The sequence below is a fragment of the Anopheles merus genome, chromosome 2L (assembly GCF_017562075.2).
Source record: "Anopheles merus strain MAF chromosome 2L, AmerM5.1, whole genome shotgun sequence".
Lineage (NCBI taxonomy): Eukaryota > Metazoa > Arthropoda > Insecta > Diptera > Culicidae > Anopheles > Anopheles merus.
The window spans coordinates 18839984-18851664 of record NC_054083.1 but is presented as its reverse complement, the minus strand read 5'-3'; the positions used below and the strand labels follow the sequence as shown (position 1 = coordinate 18851664).

The 11681-nt window shown below is 46.7% G+C and overlaps 1 protein-coding gene across 13 annotated transcripts in view; it reads right to left on the bottom strand.

The window, feature by feature from the left end:
- LOC121594380 overlaps positions 1 to 11681 on the bottom strand; it is a 34530-nt gene that overhangs the window by 20565 nt on the left and 2284 nt on the right. For 4 of the 13 annotated variants that reach the window (XR_006004959.1, XM_041917568.1, XM_041917569.1 and 1 more), the window contains exons 1-3: positions 7682 to 8494; positions 5172 to 5737; positions 2109 to 4953 (exon numbers count right to left, since the gene is read on the bottom strand). Coding sequence is in view for 12 of the 13 variants with exons in the window: in XM_041917568.1 (XP_041773502.1) it covers positions 2109 to 4953; positions 5172 to 5203 (2877 nt within the window). In the remaining variant the exon portion in view is untranslated. The other 9 variants (XM_041917564.1, XM_041917563.1, XM_041917558.1 and 6 more) reach the window with 9 other exon arrangements.

Genomic DNA, 11681 nt, shown 5'->3' with positions numbered 1-11681 from the left:
GGACTCATTGATGAGAAGAAGATGAGAAATGTGAGATATATATATCGCACATTGATTCACTCGGTGGTCCTCTATGGACACTAATCTTAGACCATCCGTGTGAAAGATGCAAAAACTCTGGGCGTGTTTGAGCGACGCATCCTCCGAACCATCTTTGGCGGTGTCTTCGAGCATGGAGCGTGGAGGAGAAGGATGAACCACGAGCTTGCTGAGCAAAGGCTAAGGCATGCCATGAGGATGCCGGACTCATGCCCCACCAAGAAGGTGTTCCACAGCAATCCCCAGTTTGGCATAAGGCGCAGGGGAGCACAGCATACTCGATGGTTGGATCAGGCGAAGCGAGACCTGTCAAAGTTTGGGTGTCCACATGGATGGAAGGCTGCAGCCAGGGACCGAACATCCTGCAAAATGATTGTTGACCGGGCCATGTCAGAACAATGTGCTCTCTCGTGCTCAGGCCAACAAAAGAGAGAGAGCGTCCTCCGATAAACCTGGATATGGCGATATATGTCCTTATTTAAGACATTGTGAAGATTTCGCCAAAGGTTTTTGTGCAAACAGTTGATTATTGTAGGTTTCGACCCAATAGTGACGAGCATCTATATTCGATGTTCCATAACCGGGAATTGCTTGGAACGTTCAGCATTTTGAAGATTAACCTTCATTTCTATAACCACCTACCCGGGTATGTTTTGCTTATTCTTTTTATTATAACTTTTTACTGGATTATCGAATCGATCCAAAAAAATTAGAATGCCTAGAGAAACATGTTTTAAAAAAGTGGTGAAAAATTCAGAATTTTTCAATTTTTTTAAATGTGCTTTAAAAAATAAAATCAACTTTTACCCCTTACTTCTATAACCACCTACCCGGGTAGGTAATACATACAATAAAGGATTTTGGTTTGAATTAGTCGCTAATTTTGTAATGATTTGTATAGCAATGCATGTAGTTATATTTATAGAATCTATTCCAAAAGTTTTCTAGCTCTTAATATTCTTCTAAAGTCACATAGAATAAATGATTGCCCCGACAGTCGGGAAGACATGGCGGTGTATTAGTGTCAGTTGAACTAATTGCTTTGCATTCAATTTATGTAACTGAAAGCCATACTTCATAAATTTATAACATGAAAACAAGTATTGTTATTATAGCTGCATAGAATAAGTTAAACAAGAAATTTTTTGACCAATAAAATTACAAATTCCCTTATAAAATGTATTACCTACCCGGGTAGGTGGTCATAAAGATGAGGGTGTATTTTTGGTCATAGAAACAAAGGTTAAAAATGAGTTACAGGAAGTCCCCGAGTTACTCCGTACCTCTTATACGCAGATTCGGAGATACGCGGTTTGCTTTGAGCACATTGTACTGATTTGACACATCAATAGTCAAATGTCAAATAATTTCCCTTTTGATCGAATGTTAAAAACCATTTCAAATGGTTGAAAACTCTTATATTCAGTCAGAATAATATCAAATCAAATCAAATTAGGTGGATAAAACGTCCTACTTGCAACACGAAAATTAGTGATATTTTGACTAGAAATCACGAGTTTCGACTTACGCGGAAATTTGAGATACAAGGTATTTTGTTGCCGTTTTCGGTCCCCATTAACCGTGTATCTCGGGGACCGCCCATATTTCTTTAGCTTCAACTCAGCCATCAAGTAACTGTGTAACAAGAATCCCTGGTAGAAACCCACATTTGCGATTGGGTCTTTTTGAAATCACGCTGATTTTCGATCTCTTGGAAACCCGAAATGCGAGTCAAGCTATCTAATGTAGGGCGCAGTCCTGCACTGTCTAAAAGATACGAATATAATTGGAAATTTTCTGCCCGAAATTGACTGCCATATGCGCATGTACTGTACCAAACGACATTGTACCACAAGTCATTACACTTAATTCGTTCACATGAAAGTCGTTGGAATGCATTGGAAAAGCCAACAGTACAGTGAAATTGATCAGACCCGGGATGCGTGATCCCAATTGAAGCACACACACACTGCACACACTGTAACAACGCATTCAAGTATGTCTCCAGCCAACCCAGGCCGATTCAAATCTAATCACAATTATAAACGGTAATTCTCATCAGCACTCACCTCGAATTGGCCGGCATTGTACATTGCGGCGCCCATGTATGCCGGAAACGCTCCATTGCCTTCGTAGCGCAGCGGGCTGGACGGCCGTTTGTAGGTTGTCCCGCCGGCTGCCACACCCCCTGCTCCCGCCGCTGCTTCCATCGCGTTCGCCGGCAGCGACTTGGACAGCATCGTTAGGTTGTAGATGTCCTCATAGTCGGACATGTGCTTGGGATCGATCGCTGAATTGGGCGGCCCGTACGTGTCCGGCGTCCGGCGATCGTTGCTCGGGTACAGGAAGGGATTCGTTCCGGTACCGCCACCGCTACGCAGTACCCCACCACCGTGCATGGGAGAGGACTGCATTCCCTGCTGTTGCTGTTGTTGTTGCTGCTTGGAAGCGTTCAATTTCTGCTGCTGCTGCTGCTGCTCGATCAGCTTCTGAATGTACAGGTCGCGTTCGATTCGCTTCGGATCGCCGTAAATCGCATGGGCCGTTAGTGCGGCTGGCGTTCGACTGCTGCCGAGTACCATGCCTCCATTCGGCGGGCCGGAACCGCCCCCCACTGCACCCGGGGGGAATTGTCCCCCGGTGGCCAGCATCTGCTGCTGCTGCACCATTTGATCGTACCGATCGTGCAGCATCGTATGTTCGGGGCTGGGCGAAGAGTAGCCGCCATCGTTGACGCGTCTCGGCTTCGGTGGAGCATTGGCGTACAGCGGTTGCGGCAGGGAGATGCTATCGTTGAGTGCAGACATTCCTCCACCACCACCACTGCTGCTGCTACTGCCATTCCCACTCGCTTGCTGGATCAGTTTCATCGTATCGTTTGACCCGTGCGACTGAGGCCCGCCGCTCGAATCACTCGACAGCAGCTCCGTCCCAGTACCGCCCGCTTTGCCACTGCTGTACTGCTGCTGCTGCGGCTGGGAGAGACTTTCCTCCTGTTCCGCCCCCGCCGGCTGTATCATCATCGTGGCCAGTGTCAGCGCCCTCACCCACTGGCTCATCGATTCACCGCTCTCTGCCGCAAACACGAACGTGCGCATGTTGGCGTGCTCGCACTTGAACGCAAACTTGCGATAGATCTTGTCCTCGGGGAAGCAGGCGGACACCTTGTACGACGGCAGCAGCACCGTGCCGAGCAGCTTCTCCTCCTCCTGCCCCTTGTAGTAGTACAGCACGTACTCGGACAGGACGAACCACCGCCGGCGCCACACCTTCAGCCCGTCCGAGCCCTGCTTGTACAGCCAGCCGGCCAGCGCAACGGGCGCGTTGGCGGGTCGCCGCGTGACGGGCGATTTGAGCGTATGCTGCTGGCCTCCCGCGCTGCGCTTCCGCTCGCTCGAATCGTGCGACGGGCTGGACAGCGTGTCCGAGGGGGAGGATTTCATCTGCTGCTGCTGCTGCTGCCCGGCTGCGTTACTACTGCCCGCCAGCACCATCGAGCTGATCTGCGTCTGGCAGGCTTGGTTCACCACCTGCCCGGGAATGTTCTGCTGAATGATGATTTCGCTAGCGGCACCGCCGGGCGGCGAGTTGGCCATCCCTGCATGCTGCTGATAGCCGGCTCGCTGCAGGTACAGCGATTCTCCTTCCTCTCCGTACGCACCACCGGCACCTCCTGCGGCAACGGAATCCAGCGTGCCCTGATACGATGGCACGTGGGAGCGCATCATCTTGTCGGTTTCGCTGGCCGCCGGCTGGCAGTGGTTCTGCAGATTCAAGCTCGATGGCGGCGCGTTTCGATGCTGTGAACCACCGCCGCCGCCGTTCGCTGCATATCGTTGTTGTTGTTGTTGCTGTTGCTGCTGATGCTTCATTGCGTGTTGCATTTGCTGTTGTTGCTGTTTTTGCATTTGCTGTTGCTTCTGCTGCTGAGCTAACTGCTTCTGCTGCTGCTGCGCTTGTGAAGGATATTGTGGATGTTTGTGTACCTGCAGCTGTTGCTGTTGTTGCTGCTGCTGTTGTTGCTGCTGCTGATGGTGCTGCTGCTGCTGCTGAATCTGCTGCTGATGATGCTGGGACAGATTCTGGAGCAGGTTCTGCTTCAGATGGTAGTTCGGTACGGGCGGGTTGAGCTGCTGCCGCAGTGCGAACGTTTGCTGCTGGTGCGCGATCGCTTCCGTGGCCGTTTTGATCTGCTGCTGGATCTTCTCGCGCTGCAGCTGCTGGAACTGCAGCTCCAGCTTGGACATGGGTGCGTTGTGGGCCGTCGAGCCCGAGGTCACCGAGTGGGGCGTGCCGACGCCACTGCTACCCGGGCCGCCACCGCCAACAGACCGTACCAGCGGAGCGGTCTGGTACAGCCGCTCCCGCTCTCCACCACTACCGCTCGATGGGGAGCTAACGCGGTACAGCTGATGTTGCTGTTGTTGATCGTATCCATAGCTACCGCCGCCGCTGCCGCCGGGCCCGAGCGTGTTGCTGCGATACTGTTGATGCTGGGCGTGCAGCAAACCCTGCTGTTGTTGTTGTTGTTGTTGCTGCTGTTGATGGTGCGCCGGGTGCAGGTGATACCCGGATTGGGCCGCCCCGCTGGCCGACGAGAGATCAGCCCCGTCCGTGGCGCCGTACAGTGCGCCGCTGTTGGTGCTGAGCGAAGATTTGGGACTGCCGGTCGAGTAGGGGGACCGGAGCGACGACGCCGACGGGTGCGGCTGGCCGTAGCTCTGGTACTGGGCGGGATACATGGCCGATCGGCCCGGTGCCGGTCCGGTGGCGCCGTAATCGTACCCGTGCTGGTAGCCGCCACCGCCCTGCTGCGGTGGCTTCATCTGCGGCATCGGCGCCAGGTGTGAGTTGGCCTGCTGCAGCTGCTGCAGCTTTTTGCTCTCCATCGTCGTGAACGTGGGTGGATCAATCCTGCCAAAGGGGAGAGAGAAGAAGACGCGTTAGATTGTTTTGCGTTTGCTTGCGCGGTGATAAACAGAATAACAAAAGCGCCACACAATACGGTTAAATAATAAGAGTGAGTTGGAGGGGGAAAAATCGCAACAAATTCAACAACAATTACCAACTGCACAACAACAACAAAAACACACACAATTTAAAAAGCAATTTATGCACACAAACAAGCTTACCAATCCCATAATTGCCAAAGACAGCTAAACATGTTTGCTTCCGTTGTTTCTCGCTAACGCTCTTTTGCTTTGCTCAGTTTAAAACCCCTACACCCTCCCCCCGCACATGAACACGCACACACACACCTCTCTCTCTCTCTCACCACGTAAATCTAATTCGATTCTCCCCGCAGTGTCTATCGTTGGCTAATAATCGCTCCTGTTGTGGTGGCCGCTCCCCGCGTGGTTCAAACAAATCAAAATTGACTTTCGCGAGCCTCCCTCCAACCACCACCGCACACACACACACACTCATACGACGGCGAATTAACTACACCATTTGGGGCGCTCCGCCTTCCACAATTTCTCCACAAATTACATACGCCACCCCGTCATCAGTCGTCATCAGCCGTCATCGTGTTGTGGCCCGAGCGTTGAGCGGCAACATCTTGGGGGCTGCCTACCCCCTGGGGGTCACCAGGACTAGCACCTTCACTCAAGTACACATTTTCCCTTTTTCTCCGCTTTCGATGTTTAAATCTCACAGATTTGATAATTTTTCCGCTAATTCACAAAAAGAAGGAAAACTACAACGAACGACGGGGGAACGTGCGTTAGTAAAACGGTTACAATTCCCCCTGGTGGTGGTGGTGTCGCACCTCTCCTGCCCGTGCCCGTTGATGGGTCACTAATTTCGTGACCCATTTTTAACACTTCCCCATGTCCCCACCATTTTGCGCCGGACGATGACTGCGCGACACGGGCAAGAGACGAACCCGGTACGGGGAGCAAGGAGCACGGGAGGAGCATTGGGCATTTGGTCGGTATGTACTGTACCGAAACGTGACCCGAATGATGCTTACCAACACACAAGCGCACACACATATATACAGTCTGTTCTCGAGATACGCGATTTATGCGTTTCTAAGATATCCGCGCAAGTCGAATTTCACTTTTTTCAGCTAAAACAAATTTGATGACTCGGCAATTTCGATAAAATTTGGTACTTTTATACATTTTATTTCAAACGATTCGTGCAGATTATTCTGAAATTGGGCCCTTTTCCCTTTTAAGGTGGTAGGCTGAAATTTTAGCCTATCAGCTGCTTTGTATAGCAGTTTTCGAGCAGCTATGAAAGTGGGTATGATATGCAGGTGCGCTTATCGCTTCTGCTTCTTAAGTATGATTTTACAGGGTTTTGGATCATATAAGAGAATAGTTCAAACATTGAGAGGAATGTTGCAAATCGGTAGGGGAATGTTGTAAGCATGCTGTGGAAGCTTGCAATCACATAGGAGAGTGTTTCAATCTACTAGGTGAAGTTTGCAAGGATACTGTGGAGCTGTCATTCGACTGTGGGTGACGCTGTAAATACCTCAAAACATTTTCGATAGTTTTACTTATATATCATGTTTAATTATGATTTTTTCCGGGGCAAGGTTTATTTAGTTCTTCATATGTTCCACAACTAAGTGACACACGAAAACAACTCAAAATGATGTTTTTTTAGAAAACATCATCGGTGTCATTTCGAAGCTTTTTACACCGGCACCCACAGTCTGATGACAGTTCCACAGTATTTTTTTTTTCTTTATTTTTATAGAGACTTTGTGCTCCACAGTATGCTTGAAAAATTCCCTTAGTCGATTGCAACACTCGCCTATATGATTGCAAATTTCCACAGTGATTGTACTATTGCCTTATATGATTCGAATCACTGTAAGAGTGTTTTGTGTATTCGTCAAATTAGCATAAAGCCTGTTTGAGCAAAAGTTTTCAACCTCCTGTCAAAAACTGACGTTCATATTTGGTTTAAAAAACAGGCTATGAAAACATCTGGTCTACATATTCTTTGATTCTAGATTCCACCACCTGATCTCTTTACTACACCTTGGGGTAAATGAAAAAACGACCTTGTTTTGACATTTTTTCGATCAGATACTCGAATCTAATTCTAGCTTTGAGGCAGAAAATCGCAGACTAGTTTTGTATGAGGTTTTGTATGGAGTATTTACATGATGTCAGCCGTCAACTGCCATACTCCATATAACAAAGCTAGCTAGTATCGTGAAAGGCCCCATTTGCTGGCTTTTAGTCGGATAAATTTTTGTTTTTACAAAAATGCAACTTACACTGCATTGGACAGTTCTTGAAGCAAATTGTACTGATTTGACATTTGAGGAGTGAAATAAAAAAAAAAAAACAGGTATCTCCGAATCCGCGTAGGTCGAGAACCGCGTAACTCGGGAACAGACTGTACGCATGTGCTTATGTCGTTTGCGTAGTTGTGTGTTTGAAGGAATTGCATACGTTTTACACAGCACGGGAAGGGGGCGAGGAGATGATGGGAAGGTTTCTACTACTTCCTCAGACCCCCCCCCCCTCGTAACCCCTCCGTCCCTTCTCCACCACAAATAGACCAGACCAGAGACCAGAAAATCACACGCGCGCAGCACTCGGGGGACACTCGTCGAGGGACGGCTGCTCTTCTTAAAAGGAAATCGCATCCAAACCCCCATTTTGCTTCTCACCGGGCGGGAAGAGGAGTGTGTACTTTCACTGCACCTGTAATCGATACTAATTACCGAAGATTTTGCCTCCCCGAGCCGTAAAACCCGGGAGGGAAAGCCGTACTACAATCGCACACGCATTAAGCGCGTCACTTCACTTTTTTCCCTCGCGCTCTCTCACTCTTTCGCTTGCTTCCGTCACACCTTTCACCTGACCCTGCCCGGTACCCCTTCGCACGATGAATGAAATTACTATGGATCCGACGGGGATGCCACTACAAAAAACAATTGACAGGCGCGACACGACACACCGCACCATCATCATCAGCAAACGACGCCGTTTGTTTTCGATTTCTTTTGCCGTTTTTTGGTTTTTGGTTTTTGGTTTGACGAAATTAACAACATTCTAATGAGGTGCGGTTTTTTCCTTCGGGGTTTCCACGCACCAAACACCACTGACATACAGCAACACAGCCACACACACAAAAACGGGGATGCCCTAATTAGTGATGCCGTTTGCTTCTCTCACAAAACGTGGAACAACGATTGAAAACTGACGGTTCACCATTTTCCCTACAGAGCAGAAGGCATAAGCACACGCAGGAAGCCGTGATAGTGATGGAAAACGGTGATTTTCCACTGCCCCCTAGCTGGGCTGTTTTTCCCTTCAACTTAAAGGGTGACAACCTCTATGGGAAGCTCGTGCTGTTCGTTTAGCCACCGTCACCAAACACACTCGCCCAGCAGCGTGATTGAGAAAATCTGCCATCCACAACTGACTGACCGAAAACACACACACACACTGTACTGTGTGTAGGTGCTTTTCCACAGCGCTTCCTGGGACATATTACTCCGGAAAATCCTGCCACACTCCACACGGGGAAACGCACACGTTCGTTTGCTGCTAGAGACGGTGTGTTATGTTCTCTCTGCATTTGAGTTGGTGAGCGGAAAATGCCGTGAGTGTTTCTAAGCAAATGCGGGAGAATTTCCATCCCTCGCTTTCACCCCCTTCTTATACTCCCAACCATTCAGCACATTATGTACAGCAATGTGCGTCCTTGTCGAAAAAACACGTTCGCTCCGTAGTAAATCGTACAGTGCGCAGCCGTTTTCGAACTTAGTCGCTCGCTCTCCCTCTCTTTCGCTCTCCCTCTCTCTCTCTCTCTCTCTCTCTCTCTCTCTCTCTCTCTCTCTCTCTCTCTCTATCTCTCCCTCTCTCTCTCTCTATCTCTCTCTCTCTCGCTCTCTCTCACTCACCTTCACACACATTTACGTTCCGTGTACGCAGCACGTTTGCATCTTTAATGCAAAACGATATAGAATGAGCGATTTTCGCGCACGGCTAGTGGGGGGGGGGGTTGACATTTGGCGAAAAATTTCAAACGAAACGTACGTAACGGTCAGTTTGAAAAAAAACGAAGAAACAAACAACCAATGCCATGTGTATTTTTAGTATGTAACGTGCACCGTCGACCCATAAATAATATAAAAATTTGCGCCCAACAGACACCCCCTCCGTACCATCTCCTCCCCCACCAACCACACCGATATCGCGGCTCCAAACACTCCAAGTGTGGGTGACCCTGGCGTTCCCTTTCATTTTTTTTTAACATTCTTTCTTCACCACACAGCACACGCCACCCAACCGCCACCCCCCATCCACGTTGGTTGCAAAAAGGGGAGCGGGCGGGCATGAGAACAAAAATCGCGACGCATACCAATCGCATTACGCATACGCGCGGCAGCAAACACGTTTGAGAAGCGAAGCGAGTGGAACAAACAAAAACAACGGCAAAAAATGCGCACAGATTGATCACGTTCGCGATAAAAAAAACCCTCCCATTTACTGCATATATCGTCTCTAAAGAAAAGAAGAGAAAGGGTCCCAGAGGGTGGAAGAAAAAAGCGTTGGAAATTCTTCGAAACCTGACTCGGTGACACGGCCGCTCGTCGTTTGGCGCTTACACACACACACAGACACACTTGGTTGATGATTTGTATTTTTTGCATAAGCGCTGAGTAAAGTTCCTCCACTCGCAGCCCGTTGCAATCGAAACCGAAACCGTTGGAATTATTTCTCTCATCATGGAAATACCCCTCCCTCATCACAATTTCAAAATCATAGTTGTTGGGTGCGGTAAGCTTTACGGGCAGCGATGTCAAACTCGATTGACAAAGTAGTCACAAAGTAGTTCTGTTTATCGGATCTACGAAAATTGGTTTGTAAAGCTACAGTATACCAACTAAATTATAATTATAAATTATAATCCTCTCCGGCATTAAATTGCATGTCAGTTGTGTGTAGTTTTTCCTCCCTTACAAGTACAGCATATTTTTGCACACAAACCGACCTGCATTAGCACTTTTGCCTGAGCTTTATTTTAATTTGCCAAAAAAACAATGATTTGCCGTAAAATTTGAATATTTTGGTTTGTAAGTAGTCAGCTAATAAGCAGTACGTTATACTTAGCGTATCAACAATAAATTCTGATTTTTTTCTAATTAGGTGCATCAACTGTAGTCTCGTTCTCGGCCTATCTTATCCAGTAATGGGTTTGGATTAGATACATTTTATTTGTAAGGGAATATGTAGCACACAAGTGTAAGTTATATAAACCTACAGTCGCTACCAAATTAAAAAAAAATCCTAGTTTTGTAGGATTTACGATAATCTGCTACTGTAATTTTTAATATGAATGCCGATTTGAAAGACACTAAATTACATGAATAATAGTTACATTAATAACAAAAACAGGCCTTGACCGGCATCGGTTGTTGAGCCAAACAAGAAGAATAACAAAAACATTAGTAACCGTCGACTGAAAATGCTTCATTTGCTGATGATCATAAGGTTTTAAAATAAAACAATTTTTTATCTTTTTGTATACATTTCATTGACCTTCCAACTTTTTCGTTGAACCATGATTTTCTAAAATTCTTTAAACCAATGACCTGACATCTAAACTAAAAGATGAAAAACTGCAAACACTTGTAGGCTTATTTGACGATGGAAAGTACTCTCACCTTCGTTTGGTATTTTTCGCAGTAGACAGGTAACTTCTTCTTTTTCTTTTTCTTCTTCTTCTTCTTCTTCAATCAAATTCAAATTTCAAGGAAATCAATAAATTGGGTGAAAATGTGAACACTGACAGATAAGATTCTCATGTCTTATCTCACGTACGGCAGGATTTTTTGTTTCAAAGCCTGTGTTTGACAGAAAAATACCAAACGAGGATGATAGTACTTTACATCATCTGGCAAGCCTATTAATGATAAAGATATATCCAACAAAACATTGGCATTTCAAATGTGGGACATTTAGATCTACAGTTAATCCTCTCGAGATACGGCGTACCGCTTAGAGGCGAAATCGGATATACGCAGTTTTTTTTTCTAAATTTAATAGGTTGATGTGCAAATTGTACTGATTTGACAAATTAAATTAAAAAAAAATCCTTTTGAATTTTTTAAAAGGAATTGAAAAATCATTCAGAAAGGTACATCATTGCAATCTTCAGTCAAAATCACATCAAATCCTGCATCCTACAACTGAATGCAAAATGACACGAAGTTTTGGCTATATTTTGGCTAAAATCCAAGGTCCATAAGTTTCTACAGGACGATCCGTCCGGTGTACTTTGACAAATTTTCAGTTGACAGCTAGGGAGCCCAAAGTTACTTAACAACTCATAAGTCCTTAGCCACCCTTACTCCCTATCACCCAATGTCCATAGAAATCTCCATCCATTGTGGCTACCAAATCCAAGCTAAGGACCACCCTGTAGTCTATCTAGGCACTTTGCTGAAATTGCAAACTTTGAATGAAATCTCTCTAAGATGAATCTAGAAGAGACTTGGTGAAAAGTAGCGATAGGTGGTTTCTTATCGAGTAATATTTTGCTTAAAACGGTTAAATTATTATTAGATTCAAGAACTGCAGGCCACACTGAATTACCACCGCGGGTCGCATGTTTGACATCTCTGCTTTGTGAGGATATGTGTGTGTGTGTTTGTGTGG